Below are 24,944 nucleotides of genomic sequence, written 5' to 3' on the forward strand. Positions count from 1 at the left end.
CCCACATGTCTGAGGTGAGATGTCAGCGGCTTGAACCGTCCGGCGGCAAAGCATTCTGGGTCAGAGCGGTGACGAACCGACGCCATGATTTTTAGGAGCTGAGCTGGACCAGAAAATGGATGCTTTCCTGCTAGTCAGAGTTTAACGGCTCCCTGTAGCTCCAGCAGGTTTATCGCAGCACTTCAAATATTAGCCTTAAAAGATAAAAACCTTGATGTCTGTTTCCTTTAAAGACGATTAGATATACAAATAGATGAGCTGAAGACTGATGTGGAGCTGGTTAGCTAGCAGCTAGCTGGCTAATGCTAGCAGTCACCACCGGGTTACCAGTGTTAGCCGAGTTAGCTTGAAGAGGCTAACACGTATAATAATAGAAAACTGACCTTAAAAATAAATGCGCTGTCTCTCACTCAGCCGACGGACAGAGGTAGAAAACCGGACCAAAGGCTACACCTTAAGGTAGGAGTGTGACACAGCTAACCACCGACACATTTAAATGTTGGTAAATGTATTTTTGAACATGTTGACTTGTGAGAGATGGACTCAGTGTGTGTCGGCCTACTGCGTCACTCTGTCAGGCCTGATGTTGGTACGAAATGCAGCTGTTTTTCTCTTTATTTTAACATTTATTCATTACATTTATAAGTGTACGATATAATGTGTGGTCCAGGCATATAGTTAGTGATTCAGTCAGTGTGTGATGCAGGCAGGTTGGTCATTACAGCAACAGTGTTGTCCCAGTGATACAAAGTTCATTTAAAATGTGTCAAACTTTATTGTAAATGGAAAATTCATAAGAAATGAGATGATAAATAAAGGGCTTCTTTAGCGCATAAACACGGAATAATGCTCATAAAAAAACTTATCTTTAATTCACTGACTCTCTTTTGGTACATGTGGTCAATATTACCATATCCTCTCTGTAAGGTAATAATCTACCACAAGAACTATAAGCCATAAAATATCTGTAAATACTCTAAAATACTCTTAATATTATTAATAATACTTTTTTCTTGGCCACGTTAAACTCTCATATTTTTGGGGATTTTTTTAATGTGTTATTGCTTTTTTAAAACATTAAAAAATATATATATTTTAATTTGATTTTAATTTTATTTTTATTTCTTTATATTATATATTATATATATTTTTAAAATTCATATTTCTTACATTTTTATGTTTAGAAAGAACCATAGTAATTACTGCTAATAATGTATAATAATAATAATAAATATTATTATTATTATTATTATTATTATTATTATTATTATTATTATTACTATTAGTAGTAGTAGTATCTTTTTACCATTTTCATAATTTACTCTGTGCTCCTAAAGTAATTTTCCTACCTGTCAGTCTTTTAAGTCTCCCAAGGACACTTAACAAGATCAGATAACACAGTCAGTACAGTATACTATATTACATTATGTTGTACTATTATACTGTGTGTGTATATATATATATATATACACACACGCAAGAAACACTGAGAAATATATTCAGGGAATGCTTCGACCCCTTTTAAAGTGGCATGGAGTATTAACTCATTCTGTACACTTCACATGTTGTGTTTGTATATGTCATACATTCATGTAATGTCTAATGTCTAACTTGCATCTTTGGCCTCGATAACAGGTATGGCCTGGATTTGATTTGGACGGTGCTGGTGATGGCAGAAGGGACTGACACTGGCGAAATGCCCTCCTTTGACCCAAGTCCTAGTTCTGAAGCAAAAAAGAGACCTACTTCTTCTGATGGCAGTGAGTGTCGATCTGGCTTGTTTAGTGTGTGTTTGGGCTTAAAAGTTTCCGTATCCATGTTGTTATTTACTGTTTGTGTTTCACTGTTATTTCTTTAAATCCATATATGGCCAAATATATTTCATGTCACACTTTATGACTTTTATGAGATATATGAAAAGTTCAGTATTTGAGCAAAAGGCTGATTTGTTGATTTTTAGACAATTCGAACATATTTCAGTAGTAACATGAGTAAAGTTGCAACAATAAGGCTGAAGATATTTGATCTATACTTGCTGTAGTAAATTTTTTAGCTTGGTTTTATTTTCTATTCTCTGGCTGTTAATTGAGGTTTTTATTTGCATTTCAGTGTCCTTATATAATGTGTTTCTTTTGCATTTTACTTTAAATGCACTTTAAATTCCCTTGTTGCTGAAATGCTCTATAGAAATAAACTTGCCTTGCGTATCATAAACAAATCCCACAAAAAGACCAAAAACACAAACGTTTTTCTCTCTTTTCATATTTACCAACTTTGTCTGAGGCCTCAGGCCATTCATTCCCACTGAATATGTAAATCCTTGACAACAGGCCACAGATATAAACTCTCATTTGGGCGATGTTGTTTTGAGCAAATGTTACTCAAACAGGAGTAAATCGTGCATTTGTTTGGGACTATTTTCAGCTGCAGAGTTTGTTTACAAGTACATACTACTTAGTACTTAAGATAGCAAGACATTGTAGGCTAAATAAAAACAGTGTCCATGTTTATTATGATAAAGAGCCCTGTCATCAAGTGCAACCATGTATCAGACTTTGGCCTTACAGATAATACAGGATTAATTTATTCTTTCATGGACAAAAAGGAAAATACAGACTTTTACCACACTTTTCAGTTAAAGGCTCAGATCTGTGTAACCTGAGCATGATTGTGGAGTCGGGGTGAGCGGATTGATACCAAAGTATCCATACTACAGATACTTAATTTTTACTTTGACGATTGATTCTAGCGTCAGTAGGATCAATAGATCAATAGAGATCAGTTTCTCTCTTGTACATTGTACTTATTAGTATTTCAAAAGTAAGACTGTGTCAAGTGTTCCTCTGCAGTGAACACATCTGGTGCATGTCATTTACACACAGCGCGGTGCACACCCTGGCTATATAAATCCACCATATAACTGCTGAACAAAAAAGGAAACAAACCACGAGAAAGAGAACTTGGAGCTGCAACAGAAAAGAAAGGAGGAGGAAAACACCTCAGCATGCAGACTCCTGAGAGTTCACTGGCGGTCTGTTCAGGGAGGCAAAGAGTATAATGATAACTTTCTATTTTGAGGCTGATTATTCATTCTTATTATTATTTTGTATTAATAGCAGTGGCCATTTTCAGAGTTCCCACAGATCCTTAAAAAGGCTTTTTCTGAGTTGTTTTTCAATATTGCATCATAAAATCTAAAAAAAAAAATAAAAAAAAGAAAGCCACTCCCATTCACCTCACAAAAAGTCATGTTTTATGTTACAACAAATATTTGGACAACAATCTCCCTCATCTTAAGTAATTGATGACGGTTCATGTTTTTTTCCTTCAGTTTTGGCTTCTGTGAAATTGGTCTTAAATTGAAGTCCAAGTGGCTTTAAACAAATCTTTAAAAGTCTTAAATCCCACTTTCTTTAAGCTGTAGAAACCCTGATTTTCCAGTCGTTGACCTGCCTTCTTCACAAACTTGATCATTCAGTCCTGCCACAACCTTCTGTTTGAAGAAATTTCTGAAATTACATTTACAAACAAGCTTCAGGTCGTTTTGCCTATTCATTCAAGTCAAATCAAACTTCCTTTTCGTCTTTTCTAACCGGTTACCTGCGTCCTGTTCTTCCAGGAGACGAGCCCATGAGGAAAATGCCTGTGTCAAAATTTGGTTCCAGACCTCGATTCGAGCCTGTACACTTTGTCAGTGGCGGGAGCAGCGGAGGAACTGGCGCAGATGAGAAGGAGAACGATAAGGAGCGCAGGAGGAGCGAGTCGTACGGTATGAGACGGGACTCTGAGCACTCTTCCTACAGCGGCACCAGCAGAGCGCAGGGCTCCTCCTCCCTGAGGCCGGCTTTCGACAGAGTATCGTCGTTCAGTTCTGACTCTTGGGGTTCCCACAGAGATAGAGACCGAGACAGAGAGAGTTTTTCAGGTAGCACAAGTGGGTTGGGTTACGGAGGACGTGGGTCGACTTCAAACTTCATGACAAAAACACAGCAGGAATATTCAGCAAAGTATGAAGCCCACTCCTCCCGAACTTTGGACTCCTACTCTCAGCCCCAGAGATACAATGGATACGGGGGAGGGAACAGATCAGGAGGCTGGGATTCTGGACGTCAGGGTTTGGGGTACAGTCATCAGGACCGGCCGTCATCAAGCAGGCCGTTCAGCAGAGTCTACAACAGCCCGGGCAGGAGCAGCCCCACCACCTCTCAGCAGGGCTCCTCGCTGCAGCCTGTTCCTATATCTCAGCCGACATTAGATGAGAAGCAAAGGCTGATTTCAAATGTCGCGTCTGCGTTGGCTGTTGCTTTCAGGGACCCTATGTTCATGACCGGAAGTGAATCTCCAAACTATAACTTCATGCTGAGCCGCAGCATTCAGGCCTGCAAAACAAACCCTGAGTATATTTATGTCAACCTGAAGGACATTCCTCAGGCTGATCTCCCGAAGAACAGGAAAGTGCCGACTGACGGTTATGCCTGTGAACTGAGATGTCAGGGTGTGTATCTTGCCACCGGATACTCTGGTAGTAAAAATGGAGCGAGGGACCGGGCCTCTGAGCAGGCTGTAAAACTCTTCCTGAAAGCAGTCGAGGTCCGTGTGGTGCAGCGCAAATTCAGACACTTGACAGTCAACGACATGGTTGTTTGCCAGATGCACAGCCCGACCCCGGCATTTTTACCCGCGCTCCGAAACCCAGAGGACAAACCGACACCCAGTTCCAAGGGCCAATACGAGCCCGACAAACGGAAGCACTGGACAGAGTTTGTGGTTATGGATAATGCACACGACGCCATCTGCATACTGAACAATTCTGCGGCTTTTAACCGCATGAAGATTGACTACAAGTTCGACCTGATGCCTAACAACAGCGCTTGGCTGTGCAGTGTTTTCCTGCAGGATGAGCTGGTGGCGCAGGCGACGGGCACCAAAAAAAGCTCGAAGCATGCAGCGGCTCAAGAGGCAGTGAGGAAACTTCGCATGAACCAGGCGCAACGACAACAGCAGCAGCAACACTATCACCACCATCACCAACAACAACAACAGCAACATCAACAGCCTCAACAACTATCACAATACTCCAGAGAAAATGACCAGTCAGACTCTGGTGGGCGCTTTGGGGCACCTGTCGGCAAAAAGAAGCATCTGAGCGAGTTGGTCATTTTGGAAAACTCAGACAATGCGATCTGTATCATTAACGACACGGCTCAGTTTAACAAAGTGTCGGCTGATTACAAGTTCACAGTTCTGCCTGATCATCGCTGGAGGTGTGAAGTTTACTTGGAGGGACAGTATGTTGCAGCAGGAATCGGGCCCAAGAAAATAGTGAAGCACATTGCAGCAAAGGAAGCCTTAGCCACCTTAAGGCAGACGCAGGCTGTTGTCAAATCCAACCTGAGAAAGGAAGGTCACAACGACGCCATATCCCGATCCCAGATCCTGGCTCGCTCAGGTGAGGAGGCCACAAGGCAGGAGATAAAAGAAGACAACATCGGAAACCAGCTGCTCCGCAAGATGGGCTGGAAAGGAGGCGGTCTGGGCCGAGACGGGGAGGGCATCGCAGAACCAATCAGAGTGAAGGAGCAGTTCTCCAGAGAAGGGTTGGGCATGGACACGGACAAAACTGGAAACCAGCTCAGCAAGCGCGATATCGAGGACATCATTCGCAATTACGCCAGTTCAGACCGTCAGGATGACCTCCGCTTCTCCACCGACCTCACCAACGACGAACGCAAGCAGATCCACCAGATATCGCAGAAATACGGCCTACGGAGCAAGTCGTACGGACAGGGGCGGCAACGGTTCCTCGTTGTCAGTCGTAAAGTACACAAAGACCAGCTCATTGGTCAGCTGTTGCAGGAGGGACAGGTGGGACGATATGAACTCGTGAAACCTCAGGCCTCTCACTGATTTGCATGCAGGGCAAAATTTTAAAAAAATCATCAGACATTGGCTCGGACTTCATTGCAAAACACTCAAGTGTAACTGCTTGTGTGTGAAACTTTACAACATTAATACGAGAATCCTTCAGAGATCACCTGTGGTTTCTGCATTCCTTTGCCATGAAATGTACTTTAGCTTTAGCAGGGGCTTTAGGATGAGTCTTTTCTGTCTCCTGTCATTCCATGTCTTATATTTGTTTCACTTTTGCACAACAAGCTTGTGCTCAGTACTTTGTGGTATAATGTCCTGATGATGACTTTTTTTTTTGTCACCAAAATCCACTTTTGTTTTTGTGGCTATTTAAGGAACCTGGCAGAATATGCAGCTCTTCACTCGCCTGATAGGACCGTCCTGATGACGTGAGCTCAACACTGTTTCTCTCTCTGCGTCAGTCTGGACTCGCTGCCGCCAACGCTTTCAGTCGGCGAAAGTACTATGACAGACGCCTTCAGCCAATCCTGACGTTAGCACTAGTCTGTACTACGCAAATTTGTTTGCTAGCAGTCTAAAAAATACAATTTAATTTTATTTACCATTTGTAAGGGACGTGTACCTCATCAACAACGATCGATATTAACCGGTGTTTCCAGCGAATTTCTAATCTGTACCCGACTCCGAATTATGCCAGACAAATCCGATTTTTTTTTTTTCAATAGTATTATTCGCCGGTTTCATTTTGTTTTTCATACAAAGTTTTAAAGTCTGAACGGGCTCAGCGGTGCGTTCAGTGTGACAGCAGCATTCACATAATATAGTAAACAAGCTAACGGATTGCAGATGGACAGCGTTTTTTGCCGACACTAGACATCAGACAGAAGCTAGAGACTGTATCCTGTGAACTTGTGAGCTGTAAATTCACCACGTCTTCACCGTACGGTACGGTCTCTCTCCCTCTGACGCTGCCTGCGTGTCTGCAGCTGCAAAGAGTAGCACTCACTCCGCAGCAAAATCTAGTGACCAAGCCATCCTCAGAAGTAAACTGTACAGAAAAAAACGATGGCTCAAACTGAAGCAATCTCAGTTTCTGAGGATCTGCGACTGATGATTTGAGCCTCTGACTTTTAAGGAACGGCTCTACATATTTCTCAGTTTCTTATTCAGTAACCCTCCTCCTCTGGACTGCTGACTACCAGCTGGCAGCGTCCTTGTTGTCTGTCCTGAGTTTTGTGATAACTGATCTGCATGTCCCTGATACCTGGCTACATGTATCTGCTCCTCCATTAGTGCAAACAGTGTCGAAAAAACAATGAACATGGATTTGTAGCAGTGGATATTTTTTTCATCACCAACAGAGCCAGTTTACAAATCAAGCTTCTGCCAAATCCAGTCCGAAAAACTGAAAAAATCTGTTCCTCAGAGAAACGCCGAGACTGCATCCTCCTGACTCTATTACTGATTTAACTTCTCTTATTGTTGTGTTTACTAGGGCTTCTCCTATAAAGTCGCAGATTCGAATCATCAGTCAGAGACCCGTCAGTCGACTGAGATTACCTCAAGTTGAGCAGTCTCTTAAAAAGAAAAACAATATTTGTTTTGTTTTTCCAGTCAGTGAGCTGTGCAGTTTACTTCTGGGGATGTTTTAGTGTCCAGGTTTTGCTGCAGAGTGAGCGCTTTTGACTTTCAAGGTACTCTTTTATTCAAGCAGCTGTGGCGCGGAGGGACAGTGAGAGACTGCAAGTTAACAAGCTGCAGGCTCTGGCTTTCGTCTGATGTCTAGTGTTGTCAAAAAATGTTGTTGTGATTGTTAGTGCCGTCATTAGCACCGTTACCTTGTTTACTATATTACATGTATGCCGCTGACACGTAACGTCCTGTTTGAGCTCTGTTCAGACTTTATGTGGAAAACAAATCGAGTTGTATAATATTCCTATTGAACAGCCAGATTCAATTCGACTGATATAATAAGTTGGGTACAGTCCCAGAAACAACAAGTGAACATCTTCATCATCAACAAGAGCCAGTTGGTAAATGAATCTTTTTCCACATCCAGTCGGAAATGTCGTCTCCTCCGATAAACTCACGTGCATCCTTTTTCTTGTTTAATTGTTGTTATTGCCTCTTTCTGCACTTATAGCTGTGTTTACTGATGTTAGTTAACACTCGTTGCATAATGCAGTCCCTGATTGGCTGCTTCTGTTTTCAACTATGGTGCAGAAACCTGATTGGCCCGACTGGATTGTAAATTGGGGTGGCGGAGAGTCCAGACTGATCCGCAGAGTCAAACAGAATATTGAGCTCACGTGATTCGGGTGGTCTCACCAGGCTAACTTTTAACTGCTTGTTTGTAAACATTGTTGACAGTAGACTCGTGAGAGGCATCAACATCAAACTGTAGCTAGGTGCTCATATCAGTCTCACTGTAGTGATACATCTCTATTCAGCAATACCGGCAGTGTCGTCCGCTCTTTCAACACCTGGAGGTCATTCTACAAGTACAAGCTGCAACCATAATCTGAAAATCTTCACATGGAAACTGTGAGCTGTGATCTTTGTTAAGTGTCAGATGTGTTGGTTTATGTGAGTACGGTTAACTTGTCTGCTTGTTTTCACAGCTGTAACAACTGAATAAATTAAAACTGATAACTGTCAGGTGGATATTTTTGTGCTGTGAGTTAAACACAGGGTTCTTGCACATTTTCATGGATTTTTACATGTTCTCCATAAACATGGGGACCCTGTAAAAAAAAAGCAACCAAGAAAGCTGATGTATATTTATTTTATTTACAAGAAAATGTACAGTTTGTTACATGGGTTACCAGTGCAAAGATTTATAATCTGAAAACAGACACCATCCTGTTTTAAACACCATTGACACCCTTTTATGTCGACTGATTTGTAAGATTGTAAAATAGCATAGAAATGTTCTCACACAGCCTGTAAATGTCAGCATCATGAAACTGTGCATGAAACAGAGTTAAGTCCCGCAGAGGGTACTAAATGTCTTGTTTCCGTGTTGAAGAGGAACGTGTATATTCACCAATATCTAACATTTTTAAAATCAAAGGCATGGCTTTACAAGTACAGTTGAGAGAAAAATGACCCCCAAAAGGCATCTGTTGAGTTCACAACTTGTTAGAGGGAAGGATGTCCATGCCAGGTTATTTTTTTTATCCCTCTGAAAGGCTTTCAAAAGACAGAAAAACAAAACTAAACCAAAAGGAGTTAGGCCACTGAAACAGAGGGAGAAACACCCATTAACGCCTTTTTTTTTTTTTTGTAAGTGTGACCCGTTGGTATCTACACAGCAAACCACACAGCAAGTACATCTACATAACTGTCGCTGTGTCATCCAACCAGTTTACTTCATGTATAAATAAACAGGTAGAAAAGCGACAACTGAGAGGCCGCCTTTAAAGAAAAAAGAAAGAAAGAGAGTCGGGGCATGTAGCAAGTAACCCAGATATAACAAGGTACATTAACTTTTAACAAACATACGCTATCGCCCAACAATAGCATTCGGCAGGAGTGAATGCCACAACACAACAGCATACAAACTTAGCAACAGTTATGGGACAAATATACTGAGAAGGATTTTAAAGATGTGTCATTTTATTTTTTTGTGGGCTCAGTTGTTTTTCTTGATCGGTGGTTTCTTGATTCTGGGCCGGACACTGTTCATACTCGAACGATAACGGGGGTCAACAGTCACGCCAACTCTGTTCAACAATAGCAGAAACCCTCTTCTCGTACTCCCGCTTGTTTTCCTGGTACAGCTGGGCTGCTTGGCTGTTGGCGGGACTGTTTGGGTTTGGCTCGTCCAGTAAAGACTTGAAATAGAAAACAAAGAATGTCGGTGGGTTAGGTTTCTAATAAAGTTTTAGGACGTTATAACTAGAGCAGGGTACTGGTCATAGAAATAAGATGATGTCATCTTATTCCTATGATATTTTAACTCAATATCTTGTATCGTCCAAAATAACCCAGTACGGACTAGTATCAAAACTTTTCCAGTCAAATATACCCACATTTGATCCTTTTTGTACCCAAATCTAGAAAAAATAACTATTGGTGCAGTTCTGCTCACAGCCAATCATCTCAAGCAGAAAAAAGTATTAAATGAAGGACTCTTCTAGTATCAGTATCACTTTGAGGGTACTGGTATTAGTATAATAATAATAAAAACAGTCCAAGTTATGACACACAGGCCTTTCTCTGCGAAAATTGTGTAGATATTATTTTACTTTGCTGCTACAGGTCTGATCTTAATTCATTCACACAAGATGATTTATCTGCATTGAGAATGTTAGATTACCTGTATTGAAGTTAAGATTGAAGAGACATCGTAGGTTGGACTCCAACGATTCTGAAGTATATCTAAGCATATGCTTCCATCTGCGTACACTGCAGAAGATCACAGAATATAAAACTTTTACTGGACAGATAATACACAAAACAAGTCAGTGTTCCTGGGATAGAACAACCTCTATTTGCTGCAATAGAAATTGCTTTTGGCAGTGAGCTACGTACCATTTGGATGAAACATTTTGGAGACAAATCGCACTGTTGGAGGTTTATTTGGATATTCCTCTGTGAATTCAATGGTAAGTTTGAAGGTTCCTGAAAGTAACAAGTAATGACAGAGTATGAATTGAAGTACATGTTTCAATATGTGTGACTGGTTGTTGATATAACACTCAAAGCAAGAATATTTATTTCTCATTTAGCTGCCTAATTAGTAATCAGAAACCGATTCTTGTAATGAAATAGTGACTGTGAAAGACAACCAACAAAAGCCCCAAAAATCTGTAGTCATGATATTTCTTTTTGTGATCCACAGATGCTGAAGGAGGGAAATATCCCCATTTCAAAGGTTTGCCTTCCAGGACATCTGGTTACTTTGAGGGACAACTTTGACAAAGTCCAGTACAGTAAGTAACGGTTAGAAACATCTAAACGTCTTCGAAACGCTCCATCTGATCCATGTAAGAGATCTGACGAGTAGTTTTCAAGCAAAACAAACTTTGACCTGATACATTTTCAAGGCAACATTTACAGTCTACTCATAATCATAACAATCAATATAATCAAACTTAAAAGATCCAGTACTTAGAGTCATAAGGAATATTCTGGATTAGCGTCATAGCAGAGTTTAAAAGACAAATGATTTGGATGTAAAGAGTTTTAAAGAGGACTTACCATCTTCAAAAGGTGTTCCCTCAGGTCTGAAAGAGAGGCAACAAAGATCATCACTTGCATGAAGCTCTAAATTAACTTGTCATACTTGTATTTGAAATAGTCAAAAAATCTAATGACATAGACGACAGCTTTATAATTTATTTTATGTCCAAAACAAAGACATGACTACTTCTCCAAAACAGATAACTAAAATGTCTAAATCCCTTATTTCACAGTTTTCTACAAAGCAACTCAACTTACCCAAAAATGACAGCGTTCCATACCATGATATTGTTTTCTGATGGCGCCCCGCTAACTCCAGCTGGAGGATCCTCTTGCAGCCTAACAGGTACAGTAAAAGCATCACAAAATACAGATGATATTAGTCACAGCATACCACATGGAAGTCAAAGTCATAACTACAGGACCAACATCAGGGGCATAATACTGTCTGTGTCCCTGCAAGGCAGGTGATTGTTAATAATTAATAACAGACAGTAGGAGTGAAGACTGTGATGTAAGAAATCAGCAGACAGCAAGGCTCTGTTGAAACTGATAACAGTTATAAACCTGGTTTGGCAATTGTATGCTAAATAAGGACTGAGAGTTTGCAAATTTAACGGCCCTGGGTTTAAGATTTAGTGGCATCCAGCAGTGAGGACTGCAGATTGCAACCACCTAAAACGTCTCCCGTGTCCCAAGCATGTAGGAGAACTACAGTGGCTGACGCAAAAATGTAAATGGATTAGTTTATTCGTTCTGGGCTACTGTAAAACAAGACGAGAAGACTCCACAGGAAAAGACGCGCTCTGTATGTAGATAAAAGCATCTTATTTTGAGGCAACAAAAACATAAGATTCCTATTTTCAGGATATTAAAAACTAACAAAAATATATTTATAAATATTACATTCTGTTTCTGATAATAGATCTAAATCTTACACACTGGACCTTTAAAGCCGAGTGTTATATTCACAAAAGAGACATAAAAATTGACAATGCCTTTATCTGCTTAGTCGATACAACCACATACTTCATGAATGTTTATTAAAGTTAAGTCTGTTGGTCGTGTCAAAAAATGTTGTCGTGATTGATTTCGACGGAGGGCCAACCAGAATTAAGTTTTGGACTCTGTGATTATCAGTATTGTTGAATTGGAACATACTGTAGATCAGGGAAAAGAAAGCATGTGCCATAGCAAACTGTGCTGAGTGTCTGCAGGTTTTTAGTGTCTGCTTGGCAGATGGTTGCTTATCCTCAGGATTAGATAGTGATCTATCAGGGCCTGGGAAGAGGAGCTCCCCTTGATCAGTGTGTATTTACACAGTGTATATCTTCCCAAATGTCTCATCTGCCTGTGAAGGGCCATCTGGTCAGTGGCTTGAACTGTCCTCACTGATATTAGGATAAAATTATTAAAACTCCCCAGTTCCCCCAAAATGTAAAGAAATCCACTGAAAAATGTTGTTGAAACATCAAGTGACCAAATCAGAGCAAGAGTTAAATTAAAGATTAACAGCCTTCATATATGTAATAGAAACGTGAAACAACTGTTATTTTTTTACTTGTGACAAACTTTAAACCCTATCGAAATCAATACACACCTGTCTGCTCTCCAAATTAATAAACATGGACTTTTCACTTTTAAAAGTCTACATTTTGGGCTTTCTCTGAAGGATAAAAACATTGAATTTCTAGTTAACAATGTCATCACTTTAATTAAGTTGTATATACACATCGCCATGTTAATCTCTCTCTCTCTAAAAAAAATTAATTAAAAAAATAAAAAATACTTATGCCATCAAACTGGTGGCGCCTATGTCAAACTGTGATATAGTTTAACCTCCTGTTCAATATGTACTTGTACTATTTATTTATGTCAAATCTGATTGACCACATTTTACTATTTTCTCCTTTTTTTCTCCATTATTATTATTAGTATTATTATTATTAGTAGTAAAACAACTAAGACCGAATAATTCTTTATGCCTTAAGATGGTAGGACTTTAAATTTCGGGAGTGGGATCTATTTTATTCGACAAATCGAAATGTAAAGATGAAAATGTGTCTCTGTACATTTTGAAAATAAAAAATAGTGTTATCTATAGTAACAATAATTTAATAAAAAGAAATTCAACTGTATTCTCTATAAGCAGTTACCAGTAAATATCGTATATGAACAGAGCCATTAACAGTCCATGTGCGGGCTGTTGTGATCATGTTACATAGGATAATACCTAACAATAACACGAAATTATTCTATAAAAGGGAGAGCAGTGACCATAAGTTACACAACATAAACGTTACAACTGACTGTTTTGCCAACGGTGGTTACCAGTAACAATCATGTTTTACCTGCCAATATCTTACCAGTCATTCACTTACTGACATTACCTTACATAGGCGGTAGGTACCCTCACCAAAGACAAAAACACGGTTATAATCCGCCTGCGTGTATGTATCTATTTGTATTATTATTTGATGTTGTCGTCCAGAGTACCGTTTAGGCTAACGCTAACAGGCTAGCCTCGGGTTGCTAACATTAGCTACTTCTCTGTTGTTTTCTTTGGGCTTACCGTTTAAAATCTCTCATTAAACGTCGTCTGGCTGGAGTTGACATCCTGATTACACGAAAACCTAAATCCTTGGCATAAACGTAGGCGGCTCAAGTGTGAGGAAATGTGTATTTTTTTTAATCGGTGTATTATTTTAACTCCTAGCTGGCTAGCCGACGATTGCTAGTTTGTCAAATATTTGGCTGGCTGTGCTAGTCTGAGGGCGATACCATTATTACAGAGGGTATTGACATCGGCTGGCAATAAGTTGTTGCGCTGTGTAGCCATAAATACACAAGCTAACACTATCACTAAAAATTTTGTTGTCGACTATGACTGTTAACTTGTCTAAACTTGTTGTAGATGATTGTTTTGTAGCTGTTGGTAGCTAGAGTAATTTTATATAGTAGCGAGGATCCCGTCTCTACACATGTATCACTCCACAGAAAATTACGTCATATGTTTAGCAACCATATTTAGTTTGTTAGGAACACGGTGAAGATTTGTGTGATTTTAAGGTCTAATCCTTCCCTCTTTTCTCATATTAATATTTCAAAATCTTGATCAATTTATCGATTTATTGAATCCACATTCATTTGGGTATAACCAGTGGCTACAACTAACACAAGGTATTTATGGCCGACATCCTGGATTCAATGTACAGTGACATTGAAAGACCACTAGATGGTACTTAGCTCCCAAGTGTTCCAAATTATAAGACACACAACCCAAATCAAGAGAAATAATGTATTTACCTTAAATGTGCCGTGTGCCACCGTGGCAACTATAGCTTTTTTGTACAATGTCGTGTCGTTATCAAAATCATATATTCATATAATATATGTAAATGTATATCATGCTGACGTCAGAACAAATATGTTTAATTCTACTGATATGTACAACTGTCCCATATGGTCTAGCGGTTAGGATTCCTGGTTTTCACCCAGGCGGCCCGGGTTCGACTCCCGGTATGGGAACTCGCTTTTTTTTGTGCAGTATTGTTTGGTGTGTGTTTCATGGTACAAAAAAAAATCCCCAGTTTCATCACAGCAGGGAGCAGATATATATTTATAAAATGGCGAGTGTTTCTGCTCTACTTCGTTTGATACAGCTATCACAACCAGATCTCAGCATAAGATCATCATTTCCAGGGAAGCGATTGCAAACCCCGCCCGTTGAGTTGGGAGTTATCCTCAATTGCTCTCATCTCACAAGGGCTTGGACCTTCCCGGAAGATGCCCGATACCATTTATACATCCCCGTGCTAACGTTTAGCATAGTGTAACGTGGTGCAGGTCAACAAACTCGTCTAGAAACAAACTCCTGCGCTAGCTTAAGCGACATTTTTCGTCTTAATTTGACTAAATCGAGTTGAGCTGTTGACAAAATTGCCTGTAAAGTGACACCTGTGAGCGCGTGACGGTTTACTAATTAACAGTACCCGAACTGTCGCTTAGATACCACTTTGTCTAACGGTTAGCTAACTTTCAGTGCTTAAATCCAGCTACTACTTGGCGGTATTTTGCACGAAAATAACACTAATATCGATAAAGAATTAAATATTTGTTGATATTAATTTCCCTTTTTCAGCAGTAGGGCGTTGCGCGGACTCCAAACTTTTTATCTAACGTTTTTTAAGTCCTTTATCGTCCCTCGATATTGCTCAATAGTGAAACTACCCGTCCTCCTGACTCCTCTGCTCTTACTACTACCAGGATACAGCCAAACTTGGTGCCGGGCCAATCATTTCCCAGGAAAATGTGACTGCTAGGAATTCCCCACGCATCAGCCCCTGTCGGAGAAAACTGCAACCTTGTGTCAGGAAGCACACGAAAGCAGCAGGAGGCTAAAGCCGACCGGTGACTGTACGATGATGGAGTTATAGGAGCTGCTAGACCGTCTGTCAACCAGCACCGGGGATCATAATGTTTTTCTAACATCGCCGTGTTTTCATGAGGACATAAAGCCAGGGGACATGCTGTGCTGATGACAACTTATACAAGGGTGAGTCCACTATTAAGCATGTTTTATACCTATTTCTTGCTTCTTGTAACTATCAGTATAACTCTCTGTATAATGTGAGTTCCCTGTGGTGTACTAAATTTATATTTTTCCTCTTGTTGGTGCTTTTTGTGTCAAATAATCAAGACTTTCAGCACTGTATAGCTACAGTTTTAATTGTATTATATCAATTTAGTCATTTTAGGACTTTGAAAGTTATCAAACCACAACTGAAGAAGCATGACTGAACTCATATGATGTTAGTACTAGCCAGTGGGAGACATGACCTGCTGCAGCCTACTACTCCATAGATTACTGTGACTGCCCTTTGTGTCAGTCAGCCAGCATGTGACTACACTGGTGTGAGTGTGTTTTTGTGTTTGTGTGTGCACAAATCTTGACAACTGAACAACTGAAGTGCTTCAGAGATGCAGCCTTTCACAATGCCACAGCTACGACCGTAGTATTCATCCATTATAGTCGTTAAAGATGAATGTCGGTGCAGTTTTTAGGACATATTTTTGTTAGAGCTCCAAAAGTAATAGTTAACATGAGCAGCCAGTTTTGACCCTGATGCCAGGTGTGGCCTTGTCTGGAAAACAGTGGAAAATGTTAATCTACTGTCTTTGTACCTGACGCCTCAGAACAATTAGAACATTGGTATCACAATGATAAACCGATTAATCTATTACTCAATCAACAGTATATTGACTAACTTTTCACAGTATTGAAAGCAAGAATGGAAAATTTTCTCTAGTTTCAGCCAGCGGCGTAGCATGAACTTCTTGACCTTGTACTTAAGCATTTTCTACAGTCCCCTCACCACATCCTCACATCAGGGCCCTCTATACTGATACCCCTTTTCCACCAAAAGCAGCATATGTTAACAGTTTTTTTTAAACAGGCTAAACTGGGCAATTGACTCCTTTCCATTTGCCAGTCGACTAGAGCTGTGTACACAACTCTGCAGCACATATGTATGCCTTTCTGTGTTTTTATTTGTTTTTGTATTTATTGGTATGTTACCTTTAATGTTACAGACAGGTCAGAAAAAAGGTTAGTAAAGAGTAGATAGCAGCATTGCAGCCAGTGAAAATGTTTAGGTGGTAACTTATTTTTTATATCTGTTACTTATTCAGTCTCTCTTTCAAACTCAGTGCAAATTAATTAGGAATGATGTTTGAGCACTGCCTGGGTGGTAATCTTGTAGAGGCCCCGTCATTGCATTTTGCTGGTAAAGGGGAATAAAATTAGCATTAGCAGAGCCGATACTGCATCATTAGATGTGGGTGTGAAGGCTGATTTCTACCTTACCCATGACATAAAAAAGCCAGATGTTAGCCGATGTTAGTGCATTTTTTGAACAGTGGGAAGGGGCCTTAGTCCCTCCCTTTCCCCCCCATTCCTACACCCCTGGTCTCAGCTTCTAAAATGTGCATATTTGATATTTCTTAGTCTTCAGTGGAGAACTGATCATGTTTTTGTTTGGAACTGTTTTATTTTTTTTTAGCAGTTTTTAATATGTCGGCTTGGGCTCTGGAAAATTGTGATGATCATTTTTAACTATTTCCAGATATTTTAACATAGCAACCATTGATAATCTGACTCCACTGTGTGTCACTCATTCCACTGAGGAGGCGCAGACTGAATATTCACTAAAGTAGGAGAGAGCTGCTTTGTGAGTGAGTCTCAAATACTCATCGAAGTAAAAACATAAATTAATCTTAGTTGCTTTTCCCAATTTCTGCAAATATGCGTCTACATTGCCTGACAAAATAATGTTTTTTTATAGTATCAAACCCATTCTGTGGCATGTCTAAATGTTTGCCAGATGTTTACATTTTTTCAGTTAAGATGCTTGTGTCTTGGGACGGACAAATACGTTCTCATTGGCCCGCCTGCAGTTGCTTCTTTCAGAGGAGGTGGCTGTGACGCAGAGGGAGGGGAAGAGTTACGAGCTCTTAGCTTGTCAGCCCCACTAGAGACAGGACCAGCTGGACCCACCGGCCCTTTAACCACCCCTCCCCTACAACCTTCCTATGGTGGGAACACTGGCAGAGGCTTGCGGATAATTGGAAACTTCAATCTACTGAAACCAATTATCCAGAGCAAGACTTTCCAAATATACTCCACTGTGGAGTCGTCTTGTTTGTCTTGAGCATGTGCTCTTGTTTGAGAAACATCCTGCCATGCTTCTGCCCACACATTCAGCCTCTTTTGCCCCCGTCCTCACAGCATTGATAGCTTTAAAGGGATACTATGCTGATTGTCAACCAGCTTTGAATCAAAACAGTGTGGCATGTGACGATAAACTGCAGTAACCTTCCCTTAATCTGACCAGTGCCTAGAAGTCCTTTCTTCCCCCACAGCGAAACACCGCCAAATAATGTAAATAACATCATTTGGTGGTGTTTCATGGGCTCTTTGGGCTGTTACTTAAAGTACAGCCTGTACTAACACATTTACATATTGCCTGCCAACTGCCGCAAATCTTGCCGCCGCTACTACATACTCAAAGAGTACACAGATGATCAAGAGGCACGCCCGCCCCTCTCTGTCTCTCAAACTCAGACTGAAATATGATCAAACAGTAAAACGAGGCAGTGCTGATTGAATACAAATCAAGACTTCTCTAATGTGCTGTCTATTTCTCACCTAAAATGTTTTCAGAAATGTATTTTAGCACCCTGTTTCGCTGTAGGAAGCAGGCACCATATTGTTTCCTGCACAGTGAAAACTGGGGTCTGAAAGAAAATAAGATGAAACAGTAAAACTAAGCAGCACAGACCAAACATAAACCAAGGTGCTGTTACTAAATTCCACATTTCTCACCTCAAATGTTTTCAGAAACATATTTTGCTTACCGTTTAATTGTAATATGACATACGGCCAGCCGCCATTGTTTCACATGGATCATTCCACTATATCAGGTGCATTGCATTCTGGTAGTTGTAGGGTTTTTTTTAATCTCTTGAGCAAAAGCACTCCTTTTCTCTGTTTTCTCTGGTCATGTAGCACCAATTTCAAAAGTATTTGCATCTTCCTACTGCATAGGGAACCCCAGCAGTGAGTCCTAAAACTAAAAATTAATTACATTTGAGCACCTCCTGTTCCCTCTTCTCAGAGTCAGTGGGTTTTTGGACAGAGGCCTTTAATAAAGTCTTTAATAAGCTTTATAGACTTTCATGTTTTGTTCTACAACATAAAATACATCAGTAAATACTCCACTTGAAGATTTTATGTCTTAAAAAAGATGGTTGCTAACAAGTAGCTAAATAAGACTAAGAAACGTCATCACTTCAACCATACCAAATACGGCTTTACAGTGTTGTAGCTGTGGTGACCCAACCACGGTGAAGTTGGTTTTAGCCGAGCAAAAGCTTTTTGCTTCTGGCAATTGCATTAAGGCTTCAAAAATTCTGAAAGCGGCGTTCATTTGTGAAGATTATCTTTCTGAACAAAACATGAAAGTATCATAAACGTACTGCAGAGCTTTTTTTCTGCAATGATCCAAAATCCAATGGAAAAATCCCATCTGCTTTTTGATGAGGGAATCAGGGTGACGTTAGCTTCTGGGTGGGCCTACAGAAAGACATCATCTCTGGGGCACTCTATAGACGGCTTAGTTTTATGTGAGGGCCCTCTTTGTATCAGTGAAATACTTCTTTAATGCTGCCCTGGCTGTGAGTGATGTGTGTGTTTGTGCACACACTGCAGATACAAGACTGTGTGGTTGAGGCTGAACCAGTTCCCGGTAGCCGTCTTATCCTGTGACAGTGATGTCACCATCAGCAGTCTGTGGAGTGCAAAGATGACCGAGGGCAATAATGGAGAGCTGTCGGGTGCTGTTCTCCCCTCAGTGACGAGGAGCTCCTCGGACATTAGACACTTCTTCTTGCCCAAGACGTACCCGCCTACCTTAATGGGCTGCTGGATATTGATTTGGCTACACAAAAAGAAGATCTGAGCTTTTATCCTATTTAGAAAGCAGCACTCCAGTTTCACAAAAGCTTTCAGAGAGGCCTTGCAAGAGACAGGGAATCTTTTGCAAGTTGGCATATGGGGTAATCTGTAAAAACAGGTTTACCTCCAGCTCTTAATGTGGAATTGTTTAATCTTTTGGAACCTGAGCAAATTGGCTTGATTTCTTTCAAAAACAGAGAAAGAAGGCAATGAGCAACTTAACAAGAGATGGCCCCAAAATTAGCAAGAAATTTGTAAAAAGTTACAAGAAAATTACATGAAATTAGCAAAGAAAGACAAAAGTAACAGAAAACAACCTGAAAAAAAGAAATGATAAATCTTTATTCTAATAGTATTTTTTTCAAACATCTAATTATTTAAATATCTAATTATCATAATTCTAAATATATTGTTCTTCATCTTTGCCAAGGTATTTGATAATTTTCTATTTTTATCGAGCCTTTTCAAGTTTTAGGTCATTTTTTTTGCAGTTTGCTGGGCTTTCCTACCAAGTGGTTCATTGCCTTTTTTCCATGTTTTTGAAAGAAATCCCATTTCCAAGGTTTAAATATTTCAAAAGGTGTCTTATTGCTGTACAATAAATCAGATGTTCATCCAGGTTTAAAAAATACTTTAATATTAAGTGTCCATGCATGCATCTACAGATAAAGTTTACTTGCTTGCTTAACACTTCCTGAGGCCACCCTCATCTTTATGTAATAATCCTACCTTAGGTGTAACTTTGTGTAATTGGTGCCTTAGAAATAACCACAAGATGGCAATGTTCATATGCTTCGACTAAACAAACAATCATATGAGATGGCTGACACCTCAAATGACTTGCACAAATGCAGGAACCGACTTGTGAAAAGAGAAATAAAACTATCGAACTTCCCTTTTTCACGTGTTGAAAAAAAACACCCCAAACCGGCCTGCGTTCTGTTGAGGGCGCACAGGGGAACTGCTGTTTGTAAAGTTCCTTAATTGTATGCTGCCGTTTCACCACCTCAGGCTTTTGACACCTGAATATCACCTTGGCAGACATGTTTGATTGCTAGGCAGCAGTGAACCGCTGCCGCTGGACATGACGTCAGAGAGAAAGGAGAGACGAGGGAAATTCCACCTGTAACCTCGTTCTGCTCTCATGCTGCCTGTGTCACAGACATGTGACCTGGACGAGTCATCAGGCCTGAGTTTCTCCATGATTCTCTGCATTGACATGATGTAATGCAGGGTTTCTGTCGTGCTATTTTTAGCATGTTAAAGAGGGCTTGACTTTGTGTTTTAAGTGTGTAGCTGTGATATAAATGAGGTAGTAAAAGTTAGTTTTGGGAAATCAGTCAGAGGCATACAGGAGGAAAAAAAACTGATAAAAGCCACAAAAAATACTGCCTTCAGTGATGTAATGGATTTATTTATCCATTTGTCATAAAATTAAGAACTGAGGCAATAAGAAAACGTTTGTGTTGATACTCAAGTGAGAACAGACTATATTTGATTTAAAGCATTACAGTTTTACTTAAAGAAAAAGCTCAAGATTTTGGGAAATACACTTGCCAAGGGATAAATAAAAAGAGTGATATCACTCATGAGCTACTACCAGCAAATAGTGAGTTTAGCTTAGCGTAGCGCAAAGACTGGAAACAGATGAAAACAGCTATTGAACTCTGTCCAAAGGTAACAAAATCTGCCTGCAGGCATAAAGCTCATTATTCACACCTAATATCTTGTCATATCTTGTCAATGATAAGTTATGTCTTTGTGGAGTGTGTTGGCTACCTGAGTCTTTATTGCTATCCTGATGTTTCTATACACACACACACACACACACACACACACATATTTCCAAAGTTTTCTCGTTCTGATGCTGGTGTGGTTTTCACCTTTCAATAGATGTGCGCTTGCTATTCCCATCTGTTTTTATTCTTTAAGCTCTAAGCTAAACTAAACTAAGCTAACCAGGTGCTGACTTTATATATGATGACTTGATGTCTGTACAGTATGCTAATTAGCTTAGCATCAAGATTGAAATCAAGGGAAAAGCTTGTCGAAAGGTGACAAAATCTGCCCGTAAACCTCCTAAATTAGCTCTTTTGCACCTCCGTTATTAATTTGTTTAATTAAATTAGATCATTTAAAATACATTTTTACTTTTGGACAGAGCCAGGCTAGCTGTCTGTACCTGTTTCCAGTCTTTATTATGATTATAAATCGCAACTTTCATCACTACAATTTATTGATTCTTTATTTTATTTTTTTGTGCTAGGATGTTTACACTGTCCGAATGCTTCAGAAGGCCGTGCATTTGGACAGATGTGTGGCATGGACATGAAATAGAAATGTTCAAATAAAGGCATATCTTAAAGATGATGGAATGTATCGGTGTTCACATTGCATCAATAATATTGGATCGTTGATCACTAACTATTGATTCAGATAGATAGATGTTGCACCCCTAGCCTTGATGCTATACTAACCTATTTGGTTCTCATATGTTCATACTGAACATGTTTAAGAGGATTATTGATCTTCTCAACTTATTCTTGGCTAAAAAGTGAATACGTGTATTTCCCTAAATGCCAGTATTGCTTTAAATGGAAATATGAGATCCCATTCATTTATGTTTGTCTGAAGAAGCTGAAATCCTTCAGATACCAGGGAAAGTAAGAAACACTCGACTTTAACATATGACTTTGTCTGCAGGGAGAGCAAGAGAAAGATGAATCAGAGTCTACCATGTACACTTCGGCAGCATGTTGACATCATGAGATTAGTTAACCACATTACTTTGATATTTTATGGTGCCCTATGAGGTCCATGTAAGCTCACAGTGTAGTAGGCTGTACCACTGATGTATGTGTAATTACATTAAGGAGTGATGGCTTTCGGTTGTAATGTTCGAGCTTACTGTAGTTTGACCACACAGAGTAGCTCCTCACAAAAATAGAAACTGGCTAAGCCTGCAACTTTGGTGCATAATGATATTTCACCCTGTCATTTTTCATGTCTCTTGGAGCTAATGAGGTAGCAGTGAGTGGTTCACGGAGGAGGCCTTTCATGAGTCAGCTCAGCCACTGGTGCTTGGATTCAAAGAGTGAGCTTTGCTCGAAAAAGCCAAATGATCTTCCCTCATTCAACTTTCAACAAACTCTTTCAACAAATGTGACTAATATAAGTGAAGACAGGGTTGACAGGATTTTGCAGTGAGCTCTGGCAGCTCATCACAACCTCTGAGAGGCAGTTGTCTGTCTTCACCATCAGAGAAATTATTATTATTTTTATCTTTTGGGTTAATTTCCGAGTGACAGGCAGTCCTCTGGCTTGTTGAATAATTTAACTGCATGCAGCCAATGGGTATTATAATCTGGGCCCTGAGTGACAGAGCAGTGTGCTCTTAGGGCCTCATGGCATTTTATTAATAATGAGCTTGAGATAAACTTGAGCTCTCAGGTTAGAAACTGCTGGAGCAGGCATGCTCTTGGCCCTGAATCAGCTTGTGTGACACAGATGGACTTTTCCAAACCTCAGTTGATTGTTTATGATAAGATGTCTGTATGAGAAACAGCAGTTATGTGGTTTGTGACGTGACGTAGCAATGATTGCTGTCCGCAGGTATCTCACTGCAGGTAGCTGTTACAGCCCACAGAGGTGAGATGTGGAGATCTGGATTGTTGGCTTGCTCCCTATTTTTAATAATTAATGAGTTTCAGTCTGTATGTGGATTCAGCAGCAGAAGAACCAATGCTGCTACAACAGCTAGCTGCTGCTTATCTGTTCAGCAGCTGCTGTATGTTGAATTATAAACCGATTCATGTAAATCCACCCAAAAGATAAGCTGAACTCCACCTAACCCTTAGTAGAGACGAGGGGTCTCAAACTGCTGGCCAGGGCACCATATTTAATCGTTTAAGACCTGGATAGAAATCACCTTTGAGAAGCATTAAACCTCAGGAAATATTAGATTTTATCTGGGGGGAAAAAACAGGATAAAATGGTCAGACAAGCATGACTAACCCTTATAAATATATTCAAGATTATGCAACAGATTTTTTAGCACTCTCTTAAGGACATTTTCTTGTTCGTTTTTTGTTTTTTTCCTTTTTTCCTTTTTTTTCTAATTTTCAGAGAATTTTTTGTAACTGTGACTAATTTCCTTCTAGTTTTTGGGGCTTTTCTTGTTAAATTGCTTGTTGCCTTCTTTTCATGTTTCTGAGAGAAATCATGCCTAATTGCTCAGGATTTAAAGGGTTAAAGGAATACTACATACACAAAATGACCATTTGTGCATCACAGTCATGTTGTATTACACTGACTTTGTAAAGAAATGGCAAACATACTGATATATTGATAGGCTAGCAAACATGTTTAACAGCAGCAAAACTATGGCAAAACTACTCTATCAAAACAATTTACAAACTCTCACTGAAGGCTCATTTATCAGACGCATCCTCACTTTTTTCCAAACACATGAATTTTCAATGAAAATGGTAAAATGGACCTGAAAGTGAAACTTATGAAGCCTATCTTCAAAGCCAGACTCCATTACTAAGTGTTTTTTTTTCGGATGCATGTATTTGGGAGGTACTGAGTGAGTGAGTTTGTAAATGATGTGTTTGTAATTATGTTTTGATATAGTGTTGCTGTTGTTAATCAAAATATTTGTTGTGGAGTTAATAGAGAAAAATAATCCAATTTTCTTCACAAATTCAAGGTGACTAATTAATTTGCAAATTGTCATTTTGTTGGTAAAGTATTCCTTTAATGCATAAAACAATTTACTAATGCCTCCCAAATAATTTACTGTTAAAGCTGCTGTAATCAGTATTTTTTTGTGCTAACCATGGATCAAATGAGTGTTTTTAAAACATAATTATTACCTGACTCTGCAGGTCCCGTCATCTCTACAGATTATTTTAGGTCATAGATTGATAGATTTACCACTCTGATACAGTTTTACTGCTCTCATCAGCATTGTTTCCAGCAGGAAGCTTTATTTATCACAAAAACTCACTGCACACTCCCGGCTTAGAGACTAGCTGGTGAACATAGTTGAGCATTTAGCTTTAGAGTCAGATATTTCCTTCAGGAGTTGGTAGGAGCAACACAAGAGAAAATCTTGGACTTGCATAAATCAAATGGCCAGATACACTGCTCCAAATGAATGTTCATGTTGCTTGTAGCTCTATCTGTTTGCTAACAAATTTCCCTCCAACCGTGAAGGTGATAAATGTCAATGCTGCTTTTACAGCTTGTTTCTGCTGCCTCAAAGTAATGCAGTTTTAAATCTGGTCCAGGGATTATTTGTTTCTTCCCAGTTTTGCACAGTCTTTTATTTCAGAGTATTCATATAATATTCTGGCAAGGCTGTAAA

General features: G+C 39.6%; 3 protein-coding genes and 1 non-coding gene across 4 annotated transcripts in view; 3 read left to right on the plus strand and 1 right to left on the minus strand.

Annotated features, from left to right (window-relative positions):
- The first annotated feature begins 372 nt into the window (after positions 1-372).
- Positions 373-6,649, plus strand: nkrf (NFKB repressing factor). Its single transcript, XM_042493234.1, has 3 exons — positions 373-459; positions 1,636-1,760; positions 3,620-6,649. Exons 1-3 carry the CDS (start codon positions 395-397, stop codon positions 5,905-5,907), a joined length of 2,478 nt encoding a protein of 825 aa, XP_042349168.1. The 5' UTR covers positions 373-394; the 3' UTR covers positions 5,908-6,649.
- A 1,993-nt stretch (positions 6,650-8,642) lies between these two features.
- ube2a (ubiquitin-conjugating enzyme E2A (RAD6 homolog)) lies at positions 8,643-13,828 on the minus strand. Its single transcript, XM_042493124.1, has 6 exons — positions 13,631-13,828; positions 11,317-11,397; positions 11,077-11,102; positions 10,408-10,497; positions 10,193-10,281; positions 8,643-9,707 (listed from the first exon to the last, which is right to left on the minus strand). Exons 1-6 carry the CDS (start codon positions 13,672-13,674, stop codon positions 9,579-9,581), a joined length of 459 nt encoding a protein of 152 aa, XP_042349058.1. The 5' UTR covers positions 13,675-13,828; the 3' UTR covers positions 8,643-9,578.
- Positions 13,829-14,514: 686 nt separating this feature from the next.
- On the plus strand, positions 14,515-14,586 carry trnae-uuc. Its single transcript has one exon. It is a non-coding gene; the product is annotated as a tRNA-Glu (tRNA).
- Positions 14,587-15,049: 463 nt separating this feature from the next.
- The window catches only part of elf1 (E74-like ETS transcription factor 1), a 53,126-nt gene continuing 43,231 nt past the window's right edge, over positions 15,050-24,944 (plus strand). Inside the window, exon 1 of the mRNA XM_042492939.1 lies at positions 15,050-15,613. The gene's annotated coding sequence lies outside the window, so the exon portion shown is untranslated. The remainder of the gene's footprint in view (positions 15,614-24,944) is intronic.

The sequence above is a fragment of the Plectropomus leopardus genome, chromosome 9 (genome assembly GCF_008729295.1).
Source record: "Plectropomus leopardus isolate mb chromosome 9, YSFRI_Pleo_2.0, whole genome shotgun sequence".
Taxonomy (NCBI): Eukaryota; Metazoa; Chordata; class Actinopteri; order Perciformes; family Serranidae; genus Plectropomus; species Plectropomus leopardus.